At 38.6% G+C, this 26036-nt stretch overlaps 1 protein-coding gene across 7 annotated transcripts in view; it reads left to right on the top strand.

The window, feature by feature from the left end:
- The window catches only part of LOC136886823 (zinc finger protein 567), a 232683-nt gene that overhangs the window by 120321 nt on the left and 86326 nt on the right, over nucleotides 1-26036 (top strand). For 6 of the 7 annotated variants that reach the window (XM_068231004.1, XM_068231001.1, XM_068231000.1 and 3 more), the window contains 3 exons: nucleotides 7042-7110; nucleotides 16787-16864; nucleotides 20295-20345. In XM_068231004.1, coding sequence (XP_068087105.1) covers nucleotides 7042-7110; nucleotides 16787-16864; nucleotides 20295-20345 — 198 coding nt within the window. The remainder of the gene's footprint in view (nucleotides 1-7041; nucleotides 7111-16786; nucleotides 16865-20294; nucleotides 20346-26036) is intronic. The other variant, XM_068231005.1, reaches the window with a different exon arrangement.

Raw genomic sequence — 26036 nt, 5'->3', positions numbered from 1 at the left:
AGTACAGCAGGCCTAATTTATGTATGTTGTTCACTTATGAACATAAAATTAAGCACCAACATGTCAGCTGTATACGTAAGTACAGTAGGCCTAATTTGTGTACGTTGTTACTGTTATACACATAAGTACAGTAGGCCTAATTTACGTACATTGTTACACAAGTCACTCAGGCCTCTTTCAGATGGTGCTGAAGTAAAACGTGCCTGTCTGCATGCACGGGTGCACCCGCTTCCGCTGACTTACACACAGAGCGGGTCGAGTGGTGCAAAACTCCCAGCGCTTTCCAGCAGCTCCTATTCAACACTTTTTTCAGTGCAGGTAATAAATATGAACCATCATAGTCTTCTTTTACCTTCTACACTTAAGAAAATACGAAAATAGTTCAAGCATTCACATTTCGGAAGAGGGGTACAATTTTGAGAATACTCTCTCAATAATGGGTCTAAATGATACCACACTTTCCCAAACACAAGGAGACGACTGGTATTTCCGACATTAAAGTTCCGTAACAACAGCTGTAAATTGCACAATAAATAAAAAAAAAGCTCACGAAAAACTTTGAAATTGAAAATGAGAAATAAATTTGTCTAATAGGTGAGAGCGAGTTTATATATTTTTGCATCGTCTAAATCCATTTCTACTTCTGTATAGGTACATTATTGGGTTCTGCTGTCATGAGCACTGTCGATCCGCTGTGTATGATGACATGCATACAAACTAATGTCCCGTAATGAGTAACTGCAGGCGCGGGGCCATGACTCGCTATGGACTGCCCGCTTAAACATTTCTCTTGCATGCGGTTGCTCTTTGCCTCCGCATCATCTGAAAGATTCTATTTGAACAATCAGTTCTTAGTTTAGGCCTAGGTGGTTAAGCGCGGAAGCAGATCGAACCCGGGCCATCTGAAAGAGTCCTCACAAATGTAAAATTAAGCACCAACACGTCAGACGCAAAGAGAATAAGACTGGCTTGGGACTGATGCGCCCTGCAGCTGTAGGCCAACGCCCAACTGCGCTCCGGGGCCGTGAAATTAAGTTCCTTACCAAATCCTTACTGAGGCCAGTTGTCGCTGGCCCGTCCTGCGTGCAATGTGGCCGGGAATGCAAATTTAAATCTCTTATGGAGGGAGTTACGTACTAAAGAGTGATGTAAATGTGCTATCCAGGTTTCCTTAGCATGTATTTAATAGGACATGTCCTGGGACTTTGGAATGACGTAATAACCCGGGTGACGCGCTAGAGAGGGACGTTTTAATGAGTTTCGTCTGTATTTTGAAAGATTGTAAGAGAAAGTCCCATAATATACTTTTGCAAAATGTGTGAAGGTATATAATGTGTACTGTAATACTTTTTTATCATTAAGTTATGTGTGCTTTATTTTAGAGTATTATGTTTGCAATTGCTTTATAACCGGTATTTCCTACGTCTGTAGTTTTCCCGCATGTATCTATTATTATTTCTTTGCGATCCCGCCGAAAATGATGTATCGAGGTTCCGCTTCATTTTGATTTTTTAGGAGTGTAAATTAATTGCTTTGTGAACCATATTCACTTAACTCAGCCATGGGCACACAGCAGATATCTGGTTTACTCGGTTACCTGGCAGAGTAAATGTTGAAATTGATACATAGGCAATCTAGATGACATCAAATAAAAGTGGCCTGCATACAGTAGCTTAGACCAAATTGTTATCATCATCATATTATTTTATTCTCGTATCAAACATCCTTCCTTGGCATTGTTTCCACATTCATTCTCATATGCCTGTACCACTGTAATCTTAAACTTTCTGTTCTAGCTGTTCTGGGTTGCTCTCTCTTTCTTACTCTTTCATTCCTCCATTTGTCCATCTTGCCATTGCAGTCCTGTTCGTAAGGAATTTCACTTCTCAGGTATGGGAAGATAGTAGGTTTGCATGTAATAAACTTCATGGTTGGTCCGTATTGAAAATTTTAAATAAATAAGAAACAAGTAAGTTTATTGTAGTGGTAAACCTAATCAATACAATACATTTGTGTGAATGTTTATAACTTAAGCATTAATTGTTTTCTGTAGAAAAAGATTCTGCTCCTAAAGAGAAGTTTTCCACTTTTACATTCAATAATAATAGCATTTACCAAATTTCTAATATCTTTAAAAAACACAACATTAAAAGAGCATTTAGAACCTTCCACACCAATTCCAAACTGATTTTCAATCCAAATACTGTCAATAACAATTTATTTATTTATATCGTGTCAGAAGCATACGTAAGTTTAAAATTAAAGATAAAGAAGAACATAAAACATAATATAAATACTCCAATAATAACATTAATAATAGATATTTGAACTCCGGAGTTTACAAATTAGAATGCCAAACCTGTAATTCCAGCTATATTGGTCAAACAGGCCGCAATTTTGTCATAAGATACTCCGAGCATCGCAACGCTCTCAAATATAATCTTTTCTCAGCTATGAGTGAACATCATCGAGAATCCAGTCACGAATACACATCAGTAGATAAAGGTCTTGCATTATGAGCAAAAAGGCACGTTACTCAACGTTCTCGAGAACATCCACATCGATTTAGATCAGTTTATGAACCCCTCTGATAATTTAAATGTAATCAACAACAACAAAAAAAGAACACTCTACTTGAAACATTCATTCCATATATTTGTCAGAACTTCTATAATAAAAACAAACCCCACCTCCATCTCTCTAACTCACCACCACTCCCCCTCCCCTCTCCCCTCTCCCCCCTAGCCCTGACCCCCCTCCCCCTTCACTCCTCCCATCCTCTCAAACACAGCTGAGCCAACAATAGACACGATCGTAAGAAGGGGATCCTTAACTTTGAGAGGGTCAGGTCGTTTCGAGATGGCAACCACCAATTAATAAGTGTTTAAAAGTTTCTTCACACTTATTTTTCATTTTTTACTCATCAGCCCAAGTTTCTCATACAACCTCATTTTTTCCATTACAGATTGGAACTTCATTGATGGTTTCCACTATGGTCACATACTGTTTGCCATGCATCTGTTATCTTCTCTAACTTTGCTGCCCTCCTGACTATTTAGGATAGGGCAGGTGCACCTGGCCAACATTGGAAATGATCATTGGTAGCAGGACGCTGAAATTGAGAAGTTCAGGCCTTTCGAGAGTGCTACTATTCCAAAATTTGAAATTCATTGGCAGTTTTCCAGCACATGTCACATGCATATCACCTGGCGCTTGGTTTCTCTCAAACTTAAAGACGGACTGTCAGTTCTAAATTGTTGACGCAGTAACTTCGTCCTGTTTTTGATTATATCACACTGTAAAATTATTGGACTAAGAGGTCCACCTCCTCACCAAAAACACTTATTGTTCGTTTTCTTCTTATCTCATTTGTTTTTGTTCTTTTCTTCATGGGTTTTAACACACTTTTTAGCTTCAATTATGTATAGTTAACTTTTTTTTTTCACTGAAGATGTCTCCGTCGAGTTGTTTGTTGCTCCATCTAAAGATTGAGATGTGTCTATATTGAATTTTTTTTATTTTCCGTCATCTCTCTTTTGTTTTTCATTTGTTCCTTCATTAAGTTTTTGGCACATTTTTAGCTTCTATTATGTAAATAACTTTCAACCCCCTTTTTTTTTTTTCACTGAAGATGGCTCAGATGGTTAGTCCCCATAAGGCCCGTTATTAATTTCAGAAATAGTCCGACATACAAAATATCTCAGTACATTCACGGTTTTCTCAAAACACATAAGTTTTTCCAGGCTAATACGTCAGTTAAAAATTCCCTAGAACTTCGTAATAGAATTAAAGATCTTTACCAAAACATTACACCCTTCACTCCTTTGACATTGTCAATGCGAATGTACCTATTAACAAAGCCATTAAATTAGTAAAAACTAATCTTTCCAAATTCAGTAAATTGATTGTAGGTGAGATAGAAGAGTTTATTCAGATCCTCAAATTTACATTAAATAATAATTTCTTCACCTTTAATAATACTGTATACCAACATCTTCCTATGGGGTCACCAGCCTCGGGAATCCTCGCTGACATTTACGTTGATTTTCTTGAACACACTAATATCATAGGCAAAATTAACGGTATCAAACACTGGACGCGCTACGTTGATGACACTTTTATTATCCTAGATTCTCGTACTGTAGATAGCAATACAGTACTTGAATTACTTAATAGCTTTGACCCTCATTTAAAGTTCACGATAGAATCCGTAAACAACTTTCTTAATTATCTCGATTTAATTATTACTCTCAATCGTAATAAAATCCTTTCCTTTGATATTTACAGGAATCCCACTCACACAATTACCACAATTCACCAGACTTCTCTACGCGTGGGGATGGAGAAGAAGTCAGCTTTCAATAGCATGGTTTTCAGAGCACTTGCTGTTCCTTTATTTCGTAAGAATTTTAGGAAAGAAACCAAAACCATTTATACAATAGCTGAATGTAATGGTTTCAATAAAGCCTTTGTGAACAAAATTCTTAATAATTTAGAAGTAAACCCAAGACCACCTTGGAAAAAGAACCTCTCCGTAAAGAGAAGTTTACGGCATTTACCTTCAATAATAATAATAATAATAATAATAATAATAATAATAATAATAATAATAATAATAATAATAATAATAATAACATATATCTAATTTCTATTATTTTTAAAAAGCTTAAGTTAAAAATATTTTTCCAGACCACTCACACCAGTGCTAAAATAGTTTTTAATTCCCATATTGTCAATGACAACAGCAAATTTATGAACTCTGGGGACAAACAAGCCGTAGTTTCAATATAAGATACTCTGAACATCTTAATGCTTCGAAGTATAACTGCTACTCAGCCATGAGCGAACATTGTAAGGAACAAAATCATAAATACACAACAATAGACCAGAATTTAAAGATTTTACATTATGAACAGAAAAGTTCCTCACTCAGTATACCGGAGAATATTTATATTGACATTGACCAGTACAACAATTCCTCACACAACCTAAATGAAATCGAGAAGAAAAATGTTTTATTGGAAGCCTTTGTCCTGCTCATCTGTCAACAATTTATTAATAAAAACGAGTTTCACTACAGACGTTCCAGAACTAGACCCGCTCTTCCCTCAAGATCCCCCTCCCCTACCTTACCCCCTCCTCCTTCCCCGTTCCGCTTCCCCACCCAACCACATCAGCTCTGACTCGCTGTAAGCTACACACAAGCTTATTGTCAACGTGATATGAGTCCGACAAGGTCCTACCATTTGAGAAGACAGCCTTTTAATGAGTAAGTTGATTGAGCCTTTTCTTTTCACGTAATATTTTTTTCTTTTTGTTTCATCCTTTCATTCTCGTTTTTTTATTTTCTCCATTACAGATGGTGCACACTTATTATTCCCTTTATTGATGGCCTCACTACGCTGCACAACACTGTTTAATTTTTAAAATAGGATTAGCAAGTTTTATGTCAACAAAACAAGTTTTCAAACGAGAGGATTTTTTTACCTCGATGTTTTTACTTTGTCAGTAATGATCATTGTATTTTAATTCACACACTTAATCAGTGTTATCTATTTGTATGCATAAATGTAATCTTGAGCTACTGAGGACGACCTTTAGATAGGCTGAAATATATACCCTTTACTGTATTGGTAAAGCCTCCACATTTTGTACAGAATGAAAGTGACTTTCTTGTATTTGCCAGGGTTGATTCACAATGCATTGAAAACTAGGGTTATCGTCTCAGGAACTGAGTGTGGAAGAACCAGGAACAATAGTTCAAAGATTCATTTAGCACAAATCCCTGGTTAATGGTCCTATTAGTTCATGAGGAAGAAGGCATATGGCGTGTTTTATTGTCCATTACTTGGCCACCTGAACCATGCCCTCCCGTTCACTCTTGCTTTGCTCAGCTCAGCCTGGTGTGTTGTGTTTATGATCTGATTTATTAATTACTTCTCTTTCATTCAAACTCCACTGTGCTGTCCTCCTGCGCCGTGCAGTATAGTACTTCAAAGTGACAGCGAGTTAAGTAAATACGATTAGTAAGAGGTTTCATGGTGTTGAAAGAGTTACAGGAATTCTCACCAGATGATGTCAACATTCATATCGGTGAAGAGATGGCAATTTATACTATCAATCTTAATAAGGAAACATCCTGTATTGAAACGTATATCCTCTGGAATGCAGCAGAAATTTAAATCTACATGCTCTCAACCGGAAAGAGGTTAGACTATTTCAAACACTTTAGAAAAGAAAAAAAAAAAAAAAAACACTGATTTGAGCTGATTCATACATACAGGGAAGGCCTTCAAAGATATATCATTTTCATCTCGACAACTGTAAAACTTCACAAGCTAGAATAAAATGAAGTTAGGCCTGCAGCGGTCTATAGCACACATAGAGATAGCGTCTGAAGAAAGAGAGGTGTATAGTATAGTATATCATATTACGATGTATGGAAGTCAGTGTCAAGAGTTAACAAACAATACTATCCTGTGCATAGACATTCATTTCCATGATGTGACCGTTAATTTGCTGGTATCAAAAGATCACTACAAAGGTAGAACTAAATATATTGTGCAAGTATATTTTAAATAGATAGTCTGGGGTTTTGTGTCAGAAATGCTGGACTGGCCTTAACTCTGTTTTGACAAAAAAGTGCACTTATATTGTTTATGCATCCATTGATTCCTTTCAAATTGAAGCAGATACAGGCTGAAAGTACTTCACATCATTCACATTGGATTTCTTTTCTTCTTAAATTGAGTAAGTTTTTTTGTTGTCATCCAAGCAGAACTGCATTTTACCAGAACAAGTTTGGGTTAAAATTTGCCCCTACTGGATAACACCAGTGTAAGCATCGATGACTAATCATACCACATCCCACTGTCTGCTATTCTTGCATTTAACCAAACCCAATATTGTACTTTAAATGCTTAAATATATGCATTTATTGTTGACTTTTTTTCTTAAAACTAATTGTGATTTGTATGTGTAAAGAAGCATATAGGCAACGCTAGTAAATTACATTCATTGTTCCTTTTCTCTTTGATACAGGAGCCAGAAGTATTGCAGAGAGAATCTCATTCAAACATGGATCCAATATCTGATGATGAATTGCCTCAGGTTAGTTACAGAGTTTTTTAAATAGATTTGTTGATTCGTTACAATAGAGTCTTGTCAGCCACAGCTCAAACTTTATATATTTGATTCTTACTTCTACCATTTATTGTGATGTGATGCCTGGTACAAGTCTTTCAAGTTGACACCCATGGGCGACCTGTACATTGGGTGTGTGGTGGTGGTGGGGAGAGAACGAAACCCTGTGTCATCACATACAGGGTCTCTCTTATAAACTCAGACCGAACACACGGTGTTTGTACTCTGCGATGCGGAATCTGCCTCAGCCAAACCTATGTTGCGCGCTTTCGCCCTGCCTTAAGTGTGTGTACCATCTTACATGAAATATTACCTTATAAAAGATGATGGAAGTGTTGTCTTCCCGGGATACACAGGCATTGTCTCTGGTAACCACATTCTGGCTGACACGAGTGAGTTCTGCCACTGTAATGTTTCTGATTTCATTCGTAATGTTTTCTTTCAGTTCCTCCAATGTTTAAGAATTTGTTCGATACATTTTTTCTTTCAGTTTACCTCACAAGTAAAACTCACACACTGTTAGATCTGGAGAACGAGGGGGAAATAGACCACCATTGTCTGCAAACACTTCCGAGATTGTAAGAAGGGAATCTTCTGCTGTATGAGAAGGGGCTGAATCTTGTTGAGACCACCCACACGATTTTTCTTCTTCCGTTAAGTTATGGAAGAACGGTGTCAAAATGTCACCATGGTACCTCTCTGCATTTACTGTCATCTCAAAAATAGGCCCAGTTATTCATCTTGCACTAACAGCACACCAAACATCAAGCTTCCTATCATAATGAGGAACTTCATGAGCACCATTATGATTTTCTGCACACCAATTGCGGGAGTTATGACTGTTCACACGACCATTAAGATGAAACCTGAACTTTTATATACTAAAATACGGTGTTGCAATGGTAACTATCTCGCCATGTTAACAGCTGAGATTCAGACTGATGATTCGCGCTTGCTGAGTGAAACACGTGCGGGCTGCTTGCAAGGTCAGGAACTATTTAAAGTTAAAAATGTCATTGTTCCGTATTGAATATTACAGTTAAAATTGAAATAATTGATAAATAGATTCAACCTATTCAATACAAAAGAATAAGAAACGTAGTAAATTACATTCCCATTTAATAATAAGTAGAAATGGTACCGGTTTCGACCCTAGTCTAGGTCATCGTCAGCCGATTAAAACATGAAAAACAATGCATAGGAAAAGGAAAAGATAAAGTACACTCCGGATCAGTACTATCCGCACACTTTATCTTGGTGCATTTACATCCTAGTGCTGAATTGGTCGACCTCGGCGATCTTCGAGATTCATACTGGCAACCTTTGAAACACAAACTATGAATCGCTTAAGCATCGTTGTGCGACATCTGGCGTAAACTTTACGTACTGGTACTGTTGTTGTTTACACATCAAAGTCAAAGTATAGAATTCATACTAGGAACAAGATTCGCATCGAGAGATATGTTTTATAATGTTATATAATGTGTATGTGACATAGTTGTTGGCTTAAGATGATAACGGTTTAGAAATTTCATATCGATCGATCATATTCTCGATTCAATTCCGATTACATTTTCATTCAGTTGGCAGCACCAGGCAGCACTATCGATACCGGAACAGCTCCCTCCTTACTCCTCACCCCGTACACAAATGCATCAAGATAAAGTGTGCGGACAGTAGAAGAGGCGATATAAATGAACGGGGGTAGACACTGTAAAACTCAGAAGAAGTAAAATGCAAGTCACTCAAAAGAAAACGGTGCACAATTCTCTGAGCGGCAGCATGGCACACACAGCGCTAGGCAAAGTTCCACAATGTTTACGAATAGTGGAGAACGGTTAAATGAGCCAGTTTTTAAACACTGTCAGGCACAAAGTCACATCACAATCGAACACATACGAAGATACATAATCGTGCAGGAGTTGAAGACGAGTAGATCCATTGAAGCAACTTGATTATTTTTTCTTTTCCTTTTCCTATGCATTGTTTTTCATGTTTTAATCGGCTGACAATGACCTGGACTAGGGTCGAAACCGGTACCATTTCTACTTATTATTAAATGGGAATGTAATTTACTACATTTCTTATTCTTTTGTATTGAATAGGTTGAATCTATTTATCAATTATTTCAATTTTAACTGTAGGTCAAGAACTATGCACGCGCCTCCCATACTGCAGCTGCTGTAGCCCAGAGTACAAACACCATGCGTTCCGTCTAGGTTCATAAGAGAGACCCTGTAGTCTACTCATGTCATATGACATCAAGGGGTCTACTCTAAACTTAACTTCCCCGTTCGATGGATGAATTACCATCAATGATGCCACGTGTCCTTGCTCCTTACGAACACTGCAGAGAAGTTTGGAATTGAATTTAGGCTTTTGGCGCATAACTTTGTTATTAGAAGTTGTGCACCACCGCCTCTCCTACCCTGCTGGTCACCATTTTAATAGTGGAGTGATTTTTCCTCCATCAAAGGGACTCCATTCGTCTACCCTTGTTGTTAGACCATAAGAACTTGATGCCTTAATCATCATGGCCACCAGACAGATATTTTCTTGATATATTATAATGAGGCATTTTTACTTTCTCCTGTGCCTTTTTTCTCATCATGGCCACCAGACAGATATTTTCTTGATATATTATGATGAGGCATTTTTACTTTCTCCTGTGCCTTTTTTCTATTTCCTATTGTAGTTTGTCAAATTTATGGTTCATCATAAACTGCACTCATGAGAGAGTAGCAATATAGTTGCTTTTTATATGGACAGGTTTGATGAGTAACAAATTTGCAAAAAATTGTGTGGTTTGGAGCAAGGATGTCCCTCAGAGAAGCAAACGAGTGATATACAGGACATACTATGTACCTATTCTGACGTATGAAGCAGAAATTTGGGTGATGGTGCAGAGAGCCATGACTAGAAAAATGAAACTTCTGAGAAGCAGGATAGGAATGACATGAATGGATAAGATGAGAAATGAGAAGGTTAGATATATAGTAAAAGAAGAGCCACTACAGTACAGGATAGAAGCACTTAGACCTGGAGAGTTGGCCGTGTGGTTAGGAGCGCTTGGCTCTGAGCTCGCATCCGGGAGATAGTGGGTTCGAACCCCACTGTCGGCAGCCCTGAAAATGGTTTTCTGTGGTTTCCCATTTTCACACCAGGCAAATGCTGGGGGTGTACCTTAATTAAGGCCACGGCCGCTTCCTTCCCATTCCTAGGCCTTTCCTGTCCCATCGTTGCCATGAGATGTCGGTGTGACGTAAAACAAATAGCAAAAAAAAAAAAAAAAAACAGCATTTAGACTTAGATGGTGTGGACACATGAAGAGAATGAGAGGAAAGGATACCCAGGAGGATGCACGAAATTGAGATAATAGAAGAACTACCAAAAGAAAGACCAAGAGACAGGTAGATGAAAGGAGTGGAAGAAAGTTTACAGAGAAGAGCTGAGGACAAGGCAAGAGTGAAGAGGGAGAAGTGGTGGGAAGACAAGAGGATATGGAGAGGCTTATATTCCAAGCAGACATGGCCAACAGTTGGAAACTGCATATGACGATGATGATATGGTGTTGTCAGTTACATTGCACTTTACATAGCGATTTAGTTGGAAAAAATGTCTATAGGTACTCACTTCATGAATTCAGCAACAGCCAAATGGAGTTGTTCTGGGTATCAAAAACTACGTGGTACTCAAGTCCTAATCAATAGATTGCATGTCAAAAGCCTGGGTTCAATTTCAGACCTCTGCGTTGTTCATGAGTAAGGGCCTATGATACTGTCGATGGTCATTCATGTCGGATGGGAACGTTAACCCTATCTCCTTATCACACAGTACACAACATGCAATCATCACACTAAACACAGAAGTGCGGTCTTTGCCACTGAGACAAGGAGTAACTTGACTCTTTGATGAAAGATGATGCTCATAAATAAATTAATAAATGACAATCACAAACTGCGCATCATCACAGCCAGTAAACTCATATCCAAGTGCTTGGGCATTAGAACATACGGAATACCAAATATGCTAATCTTTTACATGTTACCGGGTAAGTTGGCCGTGCGGTTAGGAGTGCGCAGTTGTGAGCTTGCATCCAGGAGATACTGGGGAAGATAGTTTTCCATTTTCACACCAGGCAAATGCTGGGGCCGTACCTTAAGGCCACGACCGCTTCCTTCCCACTCCTAGGCCTCTCCTGTTCCATCGTTGCCATAAGACCTATCTGTGTCGGTGCGACGTAAAACAGATTGTAAAAAAAAAAAAAACAACCTTTATATGTTTTAATGTAGACTTACGTTCCTTGAAAATGGGTACATGGAAAGAAAAATGAAGATGCTTTCAGTGTTTGGGTAGAATGCGTATATTACTGAGAGTATTGAATTTACGATTATGTTTAATGTTAGAAATAGGAAAGGACTTCCACCTATCAATATTTATTGCACTTATTATGCTACAGTACCAGTACGACCCCCTACATAAGGTCATCTCCAGCTGAACAATACATAGATTACGATATGTTTAATGTCTCAGTTGACAGATAAAAGAGGCGGCTACCTATTGCAAAAAAATAAAAAATGGAAATCTGAAGTGTAGTTTTCATAAAATGGCGCTGTGTACTCGCGTGCTCAGTTGTAGGTTAATTGTCGTTGTGAATACATCATGGTCATTTTCTAATACGTAAGTCTATGAGACTCTCAAAACCCTATGGCTGTTACAATAATCACAGCTTACTGTCAATTTTTTTAAAATGTTTTCATGTTTGGGTTTTCTTTTTTTTTTGTTTTTTTTTTGTTTTTTGCTAGGGGCTTCATGTCACGCCGATGTTTTCATGTTAGTCTACACAATATACTTAAATGTTTGTTTACTTGTAGTGAATCTGTAGAAATGTACAATAAAACATTCAGTTGCAAACAACTTAGCCCACGAGTGTTTTGCAAGATGAACACATTTTTTAAAATGAATCCTAACTTGATAAACGAGCATGGTTTTGCACTACAAGTCTGATCTGTCTGCTGATTGTCATGTAACCACATCTGAGTCAGTCATTTCCCCATCCGCTTTGGGATTGTGCGTTATCTCCCATGCTCGAGTTCAATTAGTGCAAGGATCATATTAACCCATTGCGGACTGTGGACGGCGTAAGACGTTTAAGCTTGCTCGTGTGCTTTGGGCCGTGGACGGCGTAAGACGTTTAATGTTCCGCGCGAAGCAATGCTGTTTATATTCGTCATCTATGCAGTCTTACACCTTAGTCAGCGTTACTTGTTGTAGCAGGAAGTTGGTTGACGTTTTTGAGATAACCCTCGCGTTGAGTGGGCTCATGTTTATCTTAGCTGTTTTAACGGGAATATCTCGGCACTTCCGCGCGCGTCAAGTCAGTACTTGAGATTCCAATGCAGTGCGTGTCGTTCTTACTGAGTGTAGTATAATGGCTGATTATTCTGGTGATGAACTTATTCCTGAAACAGACTCAGATAGTGAAAGTGAGAGTGACGAGGAAATGCCGATTCCCGAATCCGATAGGCCTATAGAGGAAAGTGAAATGCCTGATACATATCATCCTAGTTATTGTCCACCATTTACAGAGAATTCAGCAATAAACGTTCAAATAGAAAATAAGCAGGATATTTTGAGTTATTGAGTATTTTCATCAACGACGAATTTTATCAGTATGAGTGTGAGCAGACCAATCTATACACGAGTCAAGAGATAAGTGCGGTGCCGTGGCCTTTCACAAGGAATTCGATCATGCAATCGTGGAAACCGGTTAGTCCAAAATCCTGATATAAAAATGTACTGGACCGAATACCCTGTTTTTCATACTCCGATATTTTCTAAAACGATGTTCCAAAACGCTTCCTTCATACTTTCATTTCTTCGCTTCAGTGACAGTAATCATTATGCCGAAAATACAGATAGGCTGTATAAAATTAGACGTATTTTGAAACTTGTCACACCAGATATCATACTCTAAATATTTGCTAGATGTAAGCACAAAGCATCATTTTTCTAACATTTATAGTTTAGGAGTAATTGTAAATTGTATTAAGTGATGCGCGTCAAGAGAGCCGGGCATGAAAATGGCTGGTCCAGGCATTCAAGTGTCCCGCTCAGAAGCAGGTACTGAACGTGTTAACGTGCCTTGTTCGCATTTTCAGCATTCATACGAACGTATGTGTACTGTATTCTAATTGTGTTCCTGGACATGACTTTGATGGGTTTGCTGATAAACAGGAGCTGCCAGTTGTCACTGAAAGAAAACCATAAAAACATAGTTAGTGGGGCATAAAATCAATGACATAACATTATCATCGATGAAATTGTGTCCATGGGGAAAACCATGGAGCTGTTTTTTTTTACAAGCTGCTTTACATTGCACCAACACAGACAGGTCTTATGATGACAATGAGATAGGAAAGGACTGGGTGTGGAAAGGAGGCGACCGTGGCCCTAATTAACACATTGCTGATCGGATGCTTGAGCTTGTCACACACCCTGTGGACCGGACATTTTTCTACTAAGCATACTATGCTGCACTTGATTATAAAAATGTACATAAATATTAAACCAGTCAAGATTTTATCTATAAGTTGGTGGATCTGCCTTTACAAAACCATCTTTAGCGTCAATTCCTAACACCACATTAATGTTTACATCGTCTTGTCAGAGTCACTTGAATAAATAAGCACCCTAGGTAAATTATGGCGTTTAGAGGCTTGAATACCACTTCCACTATCACTCTTACATTCGGTTTCCACTAATTCATTATCACTCTATCCATTTGAACGATCATTGGCATATAATTCTTCTAAAATATCGTCTTCAGCTAACACCGTATTCCGTGGGCACTCCATCTTGTCATTGACTGAACCGGCAGAAAGAAAGTCGACGTTTCGAAACTAAATCAAAGAATAAAAGAGGCCGTGATTAAAAGAAAAGTGGCAGATATGCATCTACGATTTATTCTACTCAATGTGCAAGTCCGAAATAGTTCAATATATGGTCAAGAGATGTTACAGGAAGACCGAAAACAGTGTCGTGAATAAAACTGAGATTTCTCGGGGCCCGTCACCTACCGCTGGCAAGCGTACTACGAGATTTCTCAGGGCCCGTCACCCATGTGTTAAGGTACAGCCCCAGCATTTGCCCGGTGTGAAAATGTGAAACCATAGAAAACCATCTTCATGGCTGCCGACAGTGGGGTTCAAACCCACTATCGGAGCTGGAGGTGAGTGAGGCCGAGATTCAAGAGCTGGTAGAAGAACATGACCAGGAGCTGACCACTGACGAACTGGTGAATCTACATCGTAAGGAACATCAGGGGTTATGGAGGAAATAACATCTCGAGGAGTAGGAGGAAGAGAAAAATGTACTGGAATCTCTTGTGTCAGATGAGAGTAGGAAGATGAGTAAAATGTCAAAAACAGTGCAAAACTTCGTAGAAAAAAGTCACCCGAGTAAAGTAGCAGTTTGAGTGGTGGATCTGTTTGACAGGTCAATGCCACATTTCACAAAAATCCTCAGAAAAAGGCAAAAGCAACAGTCATTGAACAGGTTGCATGTTAAAGTTAAATGAAAAGAAGAGAATTGCAAGGAGTATACAACTAGCAATGATACTGTTAGTAATCAAGGTCGTGGAGGGTTGATGAGGGCGATGAAGACCCAGATAGGAGGAAGGATTAAAGGGAGACCCAGATGAAGGTGGTTGAAAATGATCAAGAATAGTATAATTAGAAGAAACCTATGGAACTCAGTAAAGGAGGAACGATGATCGTCAGATAACGCAGATGGGTTTCATACATCCAAACCCAGCGGGAGATTGATGATGATGATTATGAATGATAATGAATATGGTGATGATGATGATGATGATATTATTAAAAAAATTTTTTTTAAGCTACGGGCTTATATAGTATTTGAAGTGATGCCATTATGGTGCTATGTATACCAGTTTAGATATTCTCATTGCTCAGCTGTCTAAAAACAAAACCAAAGTTCTTCGAGATGGTTTCTAAGACTGACTGGTTAATTTTGTCATATAGATGCTGAGTGTTCAAAATATGACTACCTTAGTTGGAATCAAAGCTGTGATGCGATATCATGAATTAACCACTACTTCCTGTCCATCAAGGGAACTACTAAAAGCTAAAAGAAAGTCACTTTAGCAATACCTGGTTGTTAGCTATTAAGATCTGTTAGGTAGTTCTCTTGCCTGTCCCTTACCGTTTCGTTTGTTCAAATCTGTACGCTCCTGATTACTAGGTGGTTCACTCAGTTTGGTAGTATGATAATTGATATATGAGGCATTGCCTGATTCCGAACAGGTAGATGCAAATTTATTTTTTCTCATTATTTAATTATTTCTTTATTTTTCCTCTTGCTGCTTTAACTTATTCTATATTCTTTCCATCTTTTCTGTTCCCCAATTTTAGACTTGTTTTTCTCTTCATTGCCATTACGATTCTGTTTTTTTCTGTTTTCGTCTTTCATTGCTGTTGATTTTATTTATAGTTCTGTCAGGACTTTTCATATCTTCCTTCTTTTATTTTTTACATTGTTATTGTTTATTCGGAGAAAGATGTACCATATTGATGCCCTTTTAATGAAATTTTGTTGCTGATAATCATTTTGTTTTCCCTCTTAAACCAATACTGATAGTAAGGACAATTACCATATATACACAAATAATCTCTGTAGATTTATTTTCAAAATTTTGCAGCGATAAATTGGGGTATGGGTGTTATTTGTGTCAAGGTTGGTACAGTGCTCCTGATGTACAGAAATCTGTTAGCTGGTATTTTTTCGCCTGCTCTGTTGGCAACTCTGTTTCCACCACAAGCAAAAAGCGTGCCGCATACATATTGTGTCATTTGCATGGTGTCATTTTAAGTAATAGCAGGAACACTTGTTTAGGAAGGCTGGTGTTAGATCTAGTTACGTCTAAAGAGAAGCTCCACATTGAAGAGACAGAGCAAATTGGTAATTGCACTGCAGAAAGAAAGTACAATGTAGATGAGATTTGCATACTTGCTTGGAAGAAAAATAAAGCTTGTTTGAACAGGCAAAGAGTAACTGCCTTGTAAGCAAAGTTTCCGAAACTTGAAAACAGGAGTTGTGGATGGTTCTCACGTCTTTTTGAACACAGTAACTTCAGTTTTCTTTTTGTGGAAAACTAGCACTGCACAATGCCTGCAAGCCAATTATGCAGAAAACATTGTGAATTTCCACATATTAATTATCTATTTGTGCAAGAGAAATTCATATTTACTCTCGCAGATCGATAATGCAGACCAGGTGCCGATAAATTTTGAAATGCCGCTGGCCTATAAACCTACTAATGAAGGTTACAAAGCTTCACAATTTAATAATTTATTGCACTGAGATTTCTGCATTTTTCAGTACAAACATTTAACAAAGCTATACAACTACAAAATAATATATATATATAAAAAGCTTCCCTTCCTAAAATTAGGCACAGGAATTATTTGTATGTATATAGTGTGTACCATATTGCTCTACTTTGGCAGAATGTCAGTATATGAAAAGAATGTACTGTACTGCTTAACTTTGGTACACTTTTCATTTGTTAAGACTTCTCATATTTTCCTTCATGTTTTTTACCTCATTGTTTGTTTCTTAGGAGAAAGATGTAACAGACCCTGAACTGAATAAACCAAGTCTGAAAATGGATCAAATATCTGAAGGGGATTTTGTCCAGGTAATGTTTGTTATATTGCAGTTAGTGATGGCGCTGTAAGTACGAAGGTTGATCAAAAAGTAAGGTTCCAGAGCCTGCAGTGAAACGTGTACATTTTATTTCACACTACTGATACAGCCAGCTGATGGTACATACATTAGGTTATTTTCCAAATCGGTTTAGAGACTTGTCGCTTCGTGGGATGAGTTTGAATATTCCTTTCTGGTAAAAATCCTATCCTTGCCACGTTGTTGCAAAGTGTTTCACCTCCTCGTCATATGCCGTAACGCGATCCTCTTTTGTTGTAAATCAGCTGCTCCACGCGAGCAGTGTTCAAATCTGTTGTTGCTATGCTGGGTCAGCCAATGCGATCCTCGTCAATTACCTTTTCTCTACGGCCACAAACTCTCGACACCATTCTGCGACATACTGACGAGACATTACAGTCTCTCTGTAAACCTATACCAGCTGCCGGTGAATTTCAGCTGTGCTTACATGTTTCTCTCACAGAAATCATTTTCTGAACGAGTCTCCATTTGTGTTTACCTACAACTTGTACTGTAGGTGGCGGGTGGCTAAAACTCTGCACAGTTACCAATGGCATGTATTAGAATTATCGCACACTACTAATTTCTCTATAACAGACGAAACTCCAGGAATATTGACCTTGAAACCTTAAGTGTTTGATCATCCCTCGTAGTTAGAAGAGCGTGCTGTCTGCTGATATGTGATATAGCCTAAGTGTAGTTTATTACTAGCGTAGTGTATTGTAGTAAGAAAGTCTAGTTATTGTGGGCCATAACTAGAGCAATAGTTGATATAAAGAAAGTATATGTTTCACTTCTCCTGCAACCCACCTAAGTGGCTAGTTAGGAGCTTCTTTTGTGAAACAGTTACAGTCAGGTTTGTTTCTTTTTGTTTGAAGGTAAAAATAAACCCCACCGTATTATTTCTCACCTGTTAAAATAATGGTATTCAAGTTTAAAAACTTCATGTTAATTCCGTATTGAACCGAGAGTCTAATGGAAACAAGAAAGGTCCACCTATTCAATACCATACAATGTTATAAAATAATTTATAACACTTTATTATTCTTAGGACTGGTTTCAATGCTGGTGTGCATCATCATCAGCCATAAAATAAGAAAAACATACAATGACAAGGTTACAAAAACAATGCATAAAGTGTACACAAGTTTTACAAAATCAGGCATGACTTAATTAAAAACATTATCCGTAAACTTTTAACTTATAATCTAAACCTAAAAATATAGCACCAATTGTTTTAAAATTTTGTATATACGTCCTCTTGACAAGAGTCTCTGAATCTAAAAGTGTTGAATAATATGTAAGCAGATTAAATTGAGCCTAGCACAGAAACTAATATCTCGCTAACTTAAAAGTCCGAGAGCATATTTCTTTATTTTGTAAGGTTATTTGTATAAAAGATTTTTGTGCTGAACATCCACTGAATCTTGAAATAACAGGTGCAATTAATAAGAAAGCATTTTTCTATTGGTTAAGAAAGTCTGTCGTTAAAATAACGTAACCGGTCATAAGACATAAAAACTTCTAGAACTAAAAAGAACATAAGAATAATAAAATGTTATAAATTATTTTATAACATTGTATGTTATTGAATAGGTGGACCTTTCTTGTTTCCATTAAAATAATGGTATACATTGCACATGTACTTTAATACATGTGACATACGTAGTACAGTTGAACCTCTCTTCTGCGGACACTGTCGGTTCTGTGGAAAAATGTCCGTTTCGAGAGGTGTCCGATAAAACAATGTTGTAAAAGGTAATTGAATATTATAACGACGAAGAACATCCACCTTAAATATAAGCATATATATGTTTATGTTGATAATGTGAAATAATTTTTAACCAAATATTTGCTTGAGAGATATGAGAAATGATTTTACAGCCTTTACAATCATTATGGCTTCAGGAAGTAATCATTCAGCTGGGTGGACAAATTCAGCACATTTTTTCTCTACTGTGATACTCTCGAAAAGGGGAATAACGACCCAGTGTCTTAATTGAATTAATCTTACCTTTCAGATTATTTGTGATTTCTCGCACTCATTTTCATGTAACATTGACCCTCTTACTCACAGTTTCTTTGCCCAAGCAGATTTGAACCACTCGTAAACCGAAACGTTCACTTCTGCAAAAACTGACTCCCACTCTCTTTTCACTCCTCAATTCCCATTTTCCTCCCACTCACTTAAAATTTTATTTTTATTCTTCACAATTATTGTGTGTATTCAAGTTTTCTGACAGTTTTATTTTTCAGGGAGCTTACCTTACTGTAAGTCCTTTCGCACTCCATTTTTTCTTGTCTTGAGATCTAGACAATCACGCTCGTCCCTCCTACTCATGTTTACTGGGCGATGAAATGCTATTGTATTTCTGCCTCAACAATCAATACATGAAAGTTCTTCCTTGTCAAATTTAACTGAGCTGCTTGACCTCAACCTTATCAGCAACAATCTGAGTTATGAATGGAATGATACAGGCTAGGCTGGAAAATCCCTTGCAGCATTCCCGGACAACTAGAATTCTCAGAATGTACACTAATTAGAACGCAAGACGACCCTAATGAAAGCCATGTACAGAACAATTAACTTCACAGCTACTTCAGCATTCCTGTGTACGTTTCTTTTTTTTTTTTTTTGTCTTTTCCTTGGACTCGAAATGGCACAAACATTCAAAAGGAATTCCCGTATGTTTTCAGCATGATTTTCACAGAAAGAATGACATAGCCCTGTCTAAAGTACGTGTCCTGGAACGTTTAAAGTGTCCGCTTAAGGCAAGTGGATGAGACTAATGGTGGTGTTTGCTGTGCGGAATTTGAGGTGTCTGCTTAAATGAGGCTTATTTAACATGTGTATTTAAAATGAAATCGGTTCCATGGCAAAATGTCCGTGTAGGGAGGTGTCCGCTAAATTAAGGTGTTCGTTAGAGCAGGTTTGATTGTATGTTCATTGAATTGGTTAAAATTCCCCAACTACAGTTGCTAATTAATTAATTTCAATAAGAAATCAATAGAAAAAAACATTTTTGACCAGCAGAGTGTTGTTAAGGAAGGAACCCGTCACACTTGCCCCATTCCCCCATTGAATTGCATTCCATTGTGCTGTCACAAAAATTCAGGACTTGGGACTCCTGTGACAGAGTTAGCTGTATGTCATTATCTGAAATAAGATTTTTGGCCTCCTTATATGGCAGTCCCATTGTTTCTACCGCGAACACCATAAAGGCATAATTCTTAATTACTGCATTATTATTGTTGATTATTGTCGTAGACTTATTTCCTGCTTTTAACATCAGATGGTATTTTAAAATGTGGATTTTAATTTTCTGTTGTAAATGGTAGTATTTCATTATTTTCATCTATTACAAGGAGTGTGTGATAATTTGTTTGCCTTTCTTTTCCATTAGGAACACAATGAACAAAACATGGAGCCAATATCAGATGATGAATTACCTCAGGTAAGAAGATTTTTTTTACAACGTACATATTATTTTTGTTTCATCTTGTTGTTTTTTTACCACTACTCATATGGCCTCAGCTATTGTGTACAAACATTTTAATTTGATGCCATTTAGACTGCCTGCTTCAGTTTTGATGTTCTGTTATACTTTACCAGATGGCCGAGTAAGCAGAATCTCTGTCAGGTAAAATAGCAGAGTTTTAATTAATTTTGTCCAGTAAACATGAAATGTTTCAAAGAACAAGTTTGAAAAAGGTGAGCAAACTCACGTACACTGTAGGCCATTCTCTATTCAGGAAGTTGAAGCTGCTATCAAAATGCTGAAAACCGGTAAGGTTGCTGGTCCAAATAATATCTACAATGAATTCCTTTGAAATATGGGTCCACATAGCATAAAGTGGATCACTTCTCTTATTATTTACATCCTTCAGACTAACAAGCTGCCAAAGCAGTTCATACGGTCAACGGTTAAACCTGGAAAGCCGGAGCAGAGACCTGAAAACTACCATCCAGTAGCACTTCTTAGTTGCATTTATAAACACTTGGAACGAGTCCTCTTCACTAGGATAACACCACTCATTGAAGCTGTAATCCCTCCAGAACAAGCTGATCTCAGAATAAATCATTGCTGTATTGATCAAGTTTTGGAGCGTATTCTTCTTCTTGTAGTTTTGGTCTTCTACGGACCACGCTATTTCAACTGCTTTCTCCTCCTATCTTTCACATTTGCCCAGTGTTCCTGCATTCTTCTTTGGTGAGCAGCCCTCCGTTCTTCGGTCCACTTCTTGTAGGTTTTCATTTTGGTTATTGGCTGAAAACTCTGTACCTCCCCAAGTTTCTTCTTCAAAGAGTCACGTTCCAAGATGTCCTTATGTGAGATCCCTGTTTCTTGTAGGTCTTTTTCCACCTCTATAAACCAGATTCCTTTGGTTTTCTTTCCTGCAAAGTAGGCACAGATTCGATTGGACAATCTTCCGGAGCTCATTCGTGTCAGGTGGCCATAGAAAGAGATTCTCCTTTTGCGTATGGTGTCCATTATCTTCTCGACGTGTAAATACAGTTCATCGTAGTGTCTTCTTCTGTACTCTCCTTGTTCTTTGACCAGGCCCAATATCTTTCTTAAAAAAATCCTTTTGGCTTCCAGTTGTTCTGCCAGACCTTTCTTATTTATTGCAAGGCATTCGGATCCATGTAGCGCCTCCAGTCCAATAACGGTACAGTGCCCGAGTTTGGCCTTGAAGGACACTGATTGTTTATTGTAGGTGTCTTTGGTTAGATGGTAAACCATTTCCATTTTGTTGATCCTCGACACAAAAGCTTCCTTTTCATGAATGTTGGGCTCTATCCACTCACCCAGGTATTTGAATTTCTCTGCCTTCTTTATTTTTCCTTAATTCACCTTAAGATCTCTGGGTGCTGACTCGATATTCGTTATGAAGTGTGTTTTCTCAAACGAAATCTGAAGCCCTGCCTTTGCTGCTAGCTTTAGTTGACTGATTTGTTGTGTGGCCATGTCAAGAGGATTAGAGAGAATTGCAAGGTCATCTGCAAAGGCTGAACAGTCGATTGTCAGGTCCTTGTTCTTACAACCTAGTCTGACCCCATTCTCTACACCTTCCTTACACAACTTTTTACGCCACTCGCGATTAATTTTCTCGAGAACACAGTTGAATAGAAGATATGAGAATCCATCTCCCTGCATGATGATGATGATGATGATGATGATGATTATTATTATTATTATTATTATTATTATTATTATTATTATTATTATTATTATTATGATTATTATTATTATTATTATGATTATTATGATTATTATTATGATTATTATGATTATTATTATTATTATTACCGTATTTTTGTGGTAGGTAGAGGTGAAAGAAGGTGCGGGGGTGAACGGGTCTCAAACTACGAAATTAAAGTTAATGTAAAATTTAACAAGGTTATATTCTCTTTTCAAAATCAAGAAATAACAAGCATGGAAGGTACAGAGTAGCAAGGCAACAAAAGAGCAACAACAGTATTTACAGGCTTTGGGCTTCGAGCCCCGAACTCACAATTTTTGAGCAGTTAGCCCAAGCTTACATGTACATAAGGTTTAACAAAGGGGCAGAAAACCCCAATCATGCCCAGGAGCACTTGCTCCAAATTACACAGTAAGACCTCCTAGAGGCACGCAGAAACAAATTTCAAAAGAGCGATCCGCTCTCAAAGTTTTAAGCCTATCAAAAGGCCACACCTAACTCGATCTTCAAGCTGTCCTCTAAGGACGTAAACACAGGGGTAAAATACCCAACCTACTGAGGCCTATTAAGCGAGAAAAGGATAATTACATGACCTCTAAAATACCAATGTGAGAGGAGGCGAACTGCACTCCTAATACATTTTGTTTTAAAACCTGATCTGGCTCTAGGCCACAAATGCAAGGGCTAATCCCATACTAAAGAGGTGACTTTAGAAAGAAACAATTTACATTACGTTAAAGAAGAATTGGTTGTGAAAATAAGTTCACCTCAAAACAATATGAGTGGGAGCTCGAGAGGGTTAAGCACTCTCTATCCCAATATGTAGCTTACAAGAGAATAGATACAAAGAGTCTTTACATTTTAGGGAAAAGTTACATGGTGGAAAAACTTCGGACCCGCCCCGAGAGTTAAACTGCTGAGCTAGCAAGAAAAGAAGTTATTATACGGCCATTACCTGGTTGTTGAACTGCTGCCCGAAGAAAGAGGCGCTTCCCGCCCCCTGCTAGGTACTTTACACACTGAAAGATGGTACAGAAGTGGCGCCGAGACCCTAAAATCAGCAGTTTATATACTCTCGCAGAAAGTTCGAGGCGTTTCAAGAAAGAAAACACCCGCCCACAATCATTTATTGGTTAGGGTTAAGCAGCATATCCAATTTGAAGAAGAAACACCTTATTGGTCATAAATTAATTAAAGAAATTTGGGATTGGCTAAATTCAAAACAAGGGGAAAGAAAGGGGTATACAGCCAACTTAAACAATACCAGAAAGAAATTTAACAAGAAACAAACTTTTGAAATAAAAATTTCTCCAAAAAACAGTTCTTTCACCTTGCACTAGGGTGCACTATTGTAGTTCTTCAGTAGTGTCCTCTAGAAGAGAAAGTTCACACTTCTTACTACAAGCAAAAAAAAAATACGTCGAAAACGACCCAGTTCAGAAACTTCAAAATTTCCAAGTAGTGACATCATCTGGGTAACTTGAAAATTAATACATTAGGTAAAGTTCGGAATTCCTCCAGCAGAGGATTTTCAACTGGCGCAAAATTTGAATTAGCGGCGTGGAGGTGTACCGCCCGGTACAGACCTCCCCCCCCCCCCCCCAAAGTCCCTCCAGGGGTGACACATGAAATTTGTTTGAAAATAAGGTCCAAGTTATGTTGATATGAAGATTCATTGCAGAAGCATTTATAAAAATTTTCTAAATTTGGTTTGATCCAGTTTCAAAATTCTTGTAGTAACCGTTGAAGTAATGTCTTTATGTTTGTAGGAATTGAATTCAGAAGAAAAAACTTTTAATACTTGAAAGTGAAGAAAAATTTTCTAAGTCCACCAAATATTGCAGTAGAATTCCCAAGTGTAGTAATTGCTGATAGTAAATGTCCATGTAGTTGATTAAATTGGATGGCCAGACCGGCCGCTGCAGCTTGTGTCCAGAGGAGACCGCTCGGACCCCTCAAGTACCCTGAGATACCGCTCGCCCGCACTATGAGAGGAGTAGAGGTGTTAAAGCACGCCGCGCCCGCGGTGAACATATACAGGCTGCGGGCCGGTAGCAGATCGTGCGCCGCACATCAGCCTTGGCCGGGAGGAGGGCTCCGGCTCGCCGTACACAGGTTGGCCTCACTGGGGAAGGGCGGGCCCATACCCTGCCTCAGGAACGGTACGGCGCCGCGCTGCTCCGGGGGCACTGAAACATTAAAGCTCGGCGGCAGAATTTTGTTTGACCAGATTGATTTTTAGGGTACAGTCTCAGTGGAGGAGATGAGTGGCCAGCGGCGTGGAGATATTTATTTCATTCCTCTAAGCCACTGTGTGTTGTGGAGCAGGAGACGGGAGCGTGGTAATGGCCGTGGCAAGGACAGGATGGCAGTTTAACTAATCGGGGAAGGTTTACAATCAATGGTTACAGACAAATTAAACAGACTCCAAGGGCGGAAGGCCTTAAAAGTGAAACCTCTCAAAAAAAATATAACCTTCCTATTTCTTTCAAAATTATATGAAGCAAGTTAACACAGAAATTACACCGGTTTCACCTGTGACAGGTGAACCCTAAATATCCTCTCGGTGGCTGGATTACTTAACAATAAGGTAACGGGAGTAAGGAAATCGAGAATGATACACGGCCCATGAAATCTGGGGGCAAGCTTGCCCGCGGGAACAAAATTCTTGACCATCACCTGGTCACCTACCTTCAAATTGGTGGGTCTCCGTCCACGATCATATCTTTCCCTAACCTTTTCATGAGACACCTTAAGATTGGCTTTAGCTTTCTTCCAAAGATCTTTAATATTATCCGGATCTATTGTCTCGGGTAGAATGTCACTCAGAGACCAGAGGTTAGAGAGCGGCGTGTTGGGAACGAACTTGAACATCAACGAAGCTGGGGTAAACTTGTGAGATTCATGAACCGCCGAATTCAAAGCAAAAGCTAACCAATGCAGGGACGTGTCCCACCTAGAATGATCTTCATGATGATAGGCAATAAGCGCGGACCTGAGATTACGATTAACCCGTTCAGCCAGAGATGGTTGAGGGTAATAAGCAGAAGTCGTCACATGAGAGATGGACAAGTCAAAACAGAATTTACGAAAAAGATTTGATGTGAACGCCTTAGCATTATCAGACACAATATATTGGCACGGACCAAAAGAAGCAAAAATAGAATTTAGGCAAGTAATGGTGGACTGAGCGGTAGCTAGCTTAGTCGGAAATAACCAGGAAAATCTTGTAAAACCATCTACACATACAAAGATGAACTTGTTGGCATTTCCCTTCGACTGGGGGAAGGGTCCTACATAATCAATATACAGGCGTTCCATGGGGCGCGACGCTTGATGCGAAGACAAAAGGCCTACCTTGGTGGACATGGTGGGTTTACTAAGCAAACAAGATTTACAAGCTTTTACTAGTTCACGGATTTCACCGTCCATACCCTTCCAGATAAACCTTTCACGAATCTTTTCACGAGTTTTAAAGATTCCAAGATGCCCGCCTAATGGGGTCTCATGATAGTACTTGAAGATCATAGGTACAAGAACAGCTGGAACGACAACTTTCATCATCTTATCATGCCTCGAAGGGCAACATAAAACACCATTCCTCAGTACATAAGGGACAACATGTTCCCCAGAAGAAAGGGTTTCCACTATCGGAGCCAGCGTCGGATCTTCACGTTGGTATTTCTCGATATCCCTAAAGAGCATGGGAGCATCTGTTAAGATGGCATTAACATCAGATAGCATGGACTCGGGAGGTGAAGAACTATCGACCGGAACATGGGTCTCGACCTCGTTGGAAAACATACGGCTGAGTCCATCAGCAACAACATTTTCGGTACCTCTGATATGCCTGACATCGAATTGGAAGGCAGAAATACGGATGGCCCAACGGGCTATACGACCAGTACGACGCGGCCTACCTAAGACCCAGCTTAAGGCTT

This window comes from Anabrus simplex, chromosome X (assembly GCF_040414725.1).
Source record: "Anabrus simplex isolate iqAnaSimp1 chromosome X, ASM4041472v1, whole genome shotgun sequence".
In the NCBI taxonomy this organism is placed as follows: domain Eukaryota; kingdom Metazoa; phylum Arthropoda; class Insecta; order Orthoptera; family Tettigoniidae; genus Anabrus; species Anabrus simplex.
This window is presented reverse-complemented; position numbering and strand designations above follow the sequence as displayed.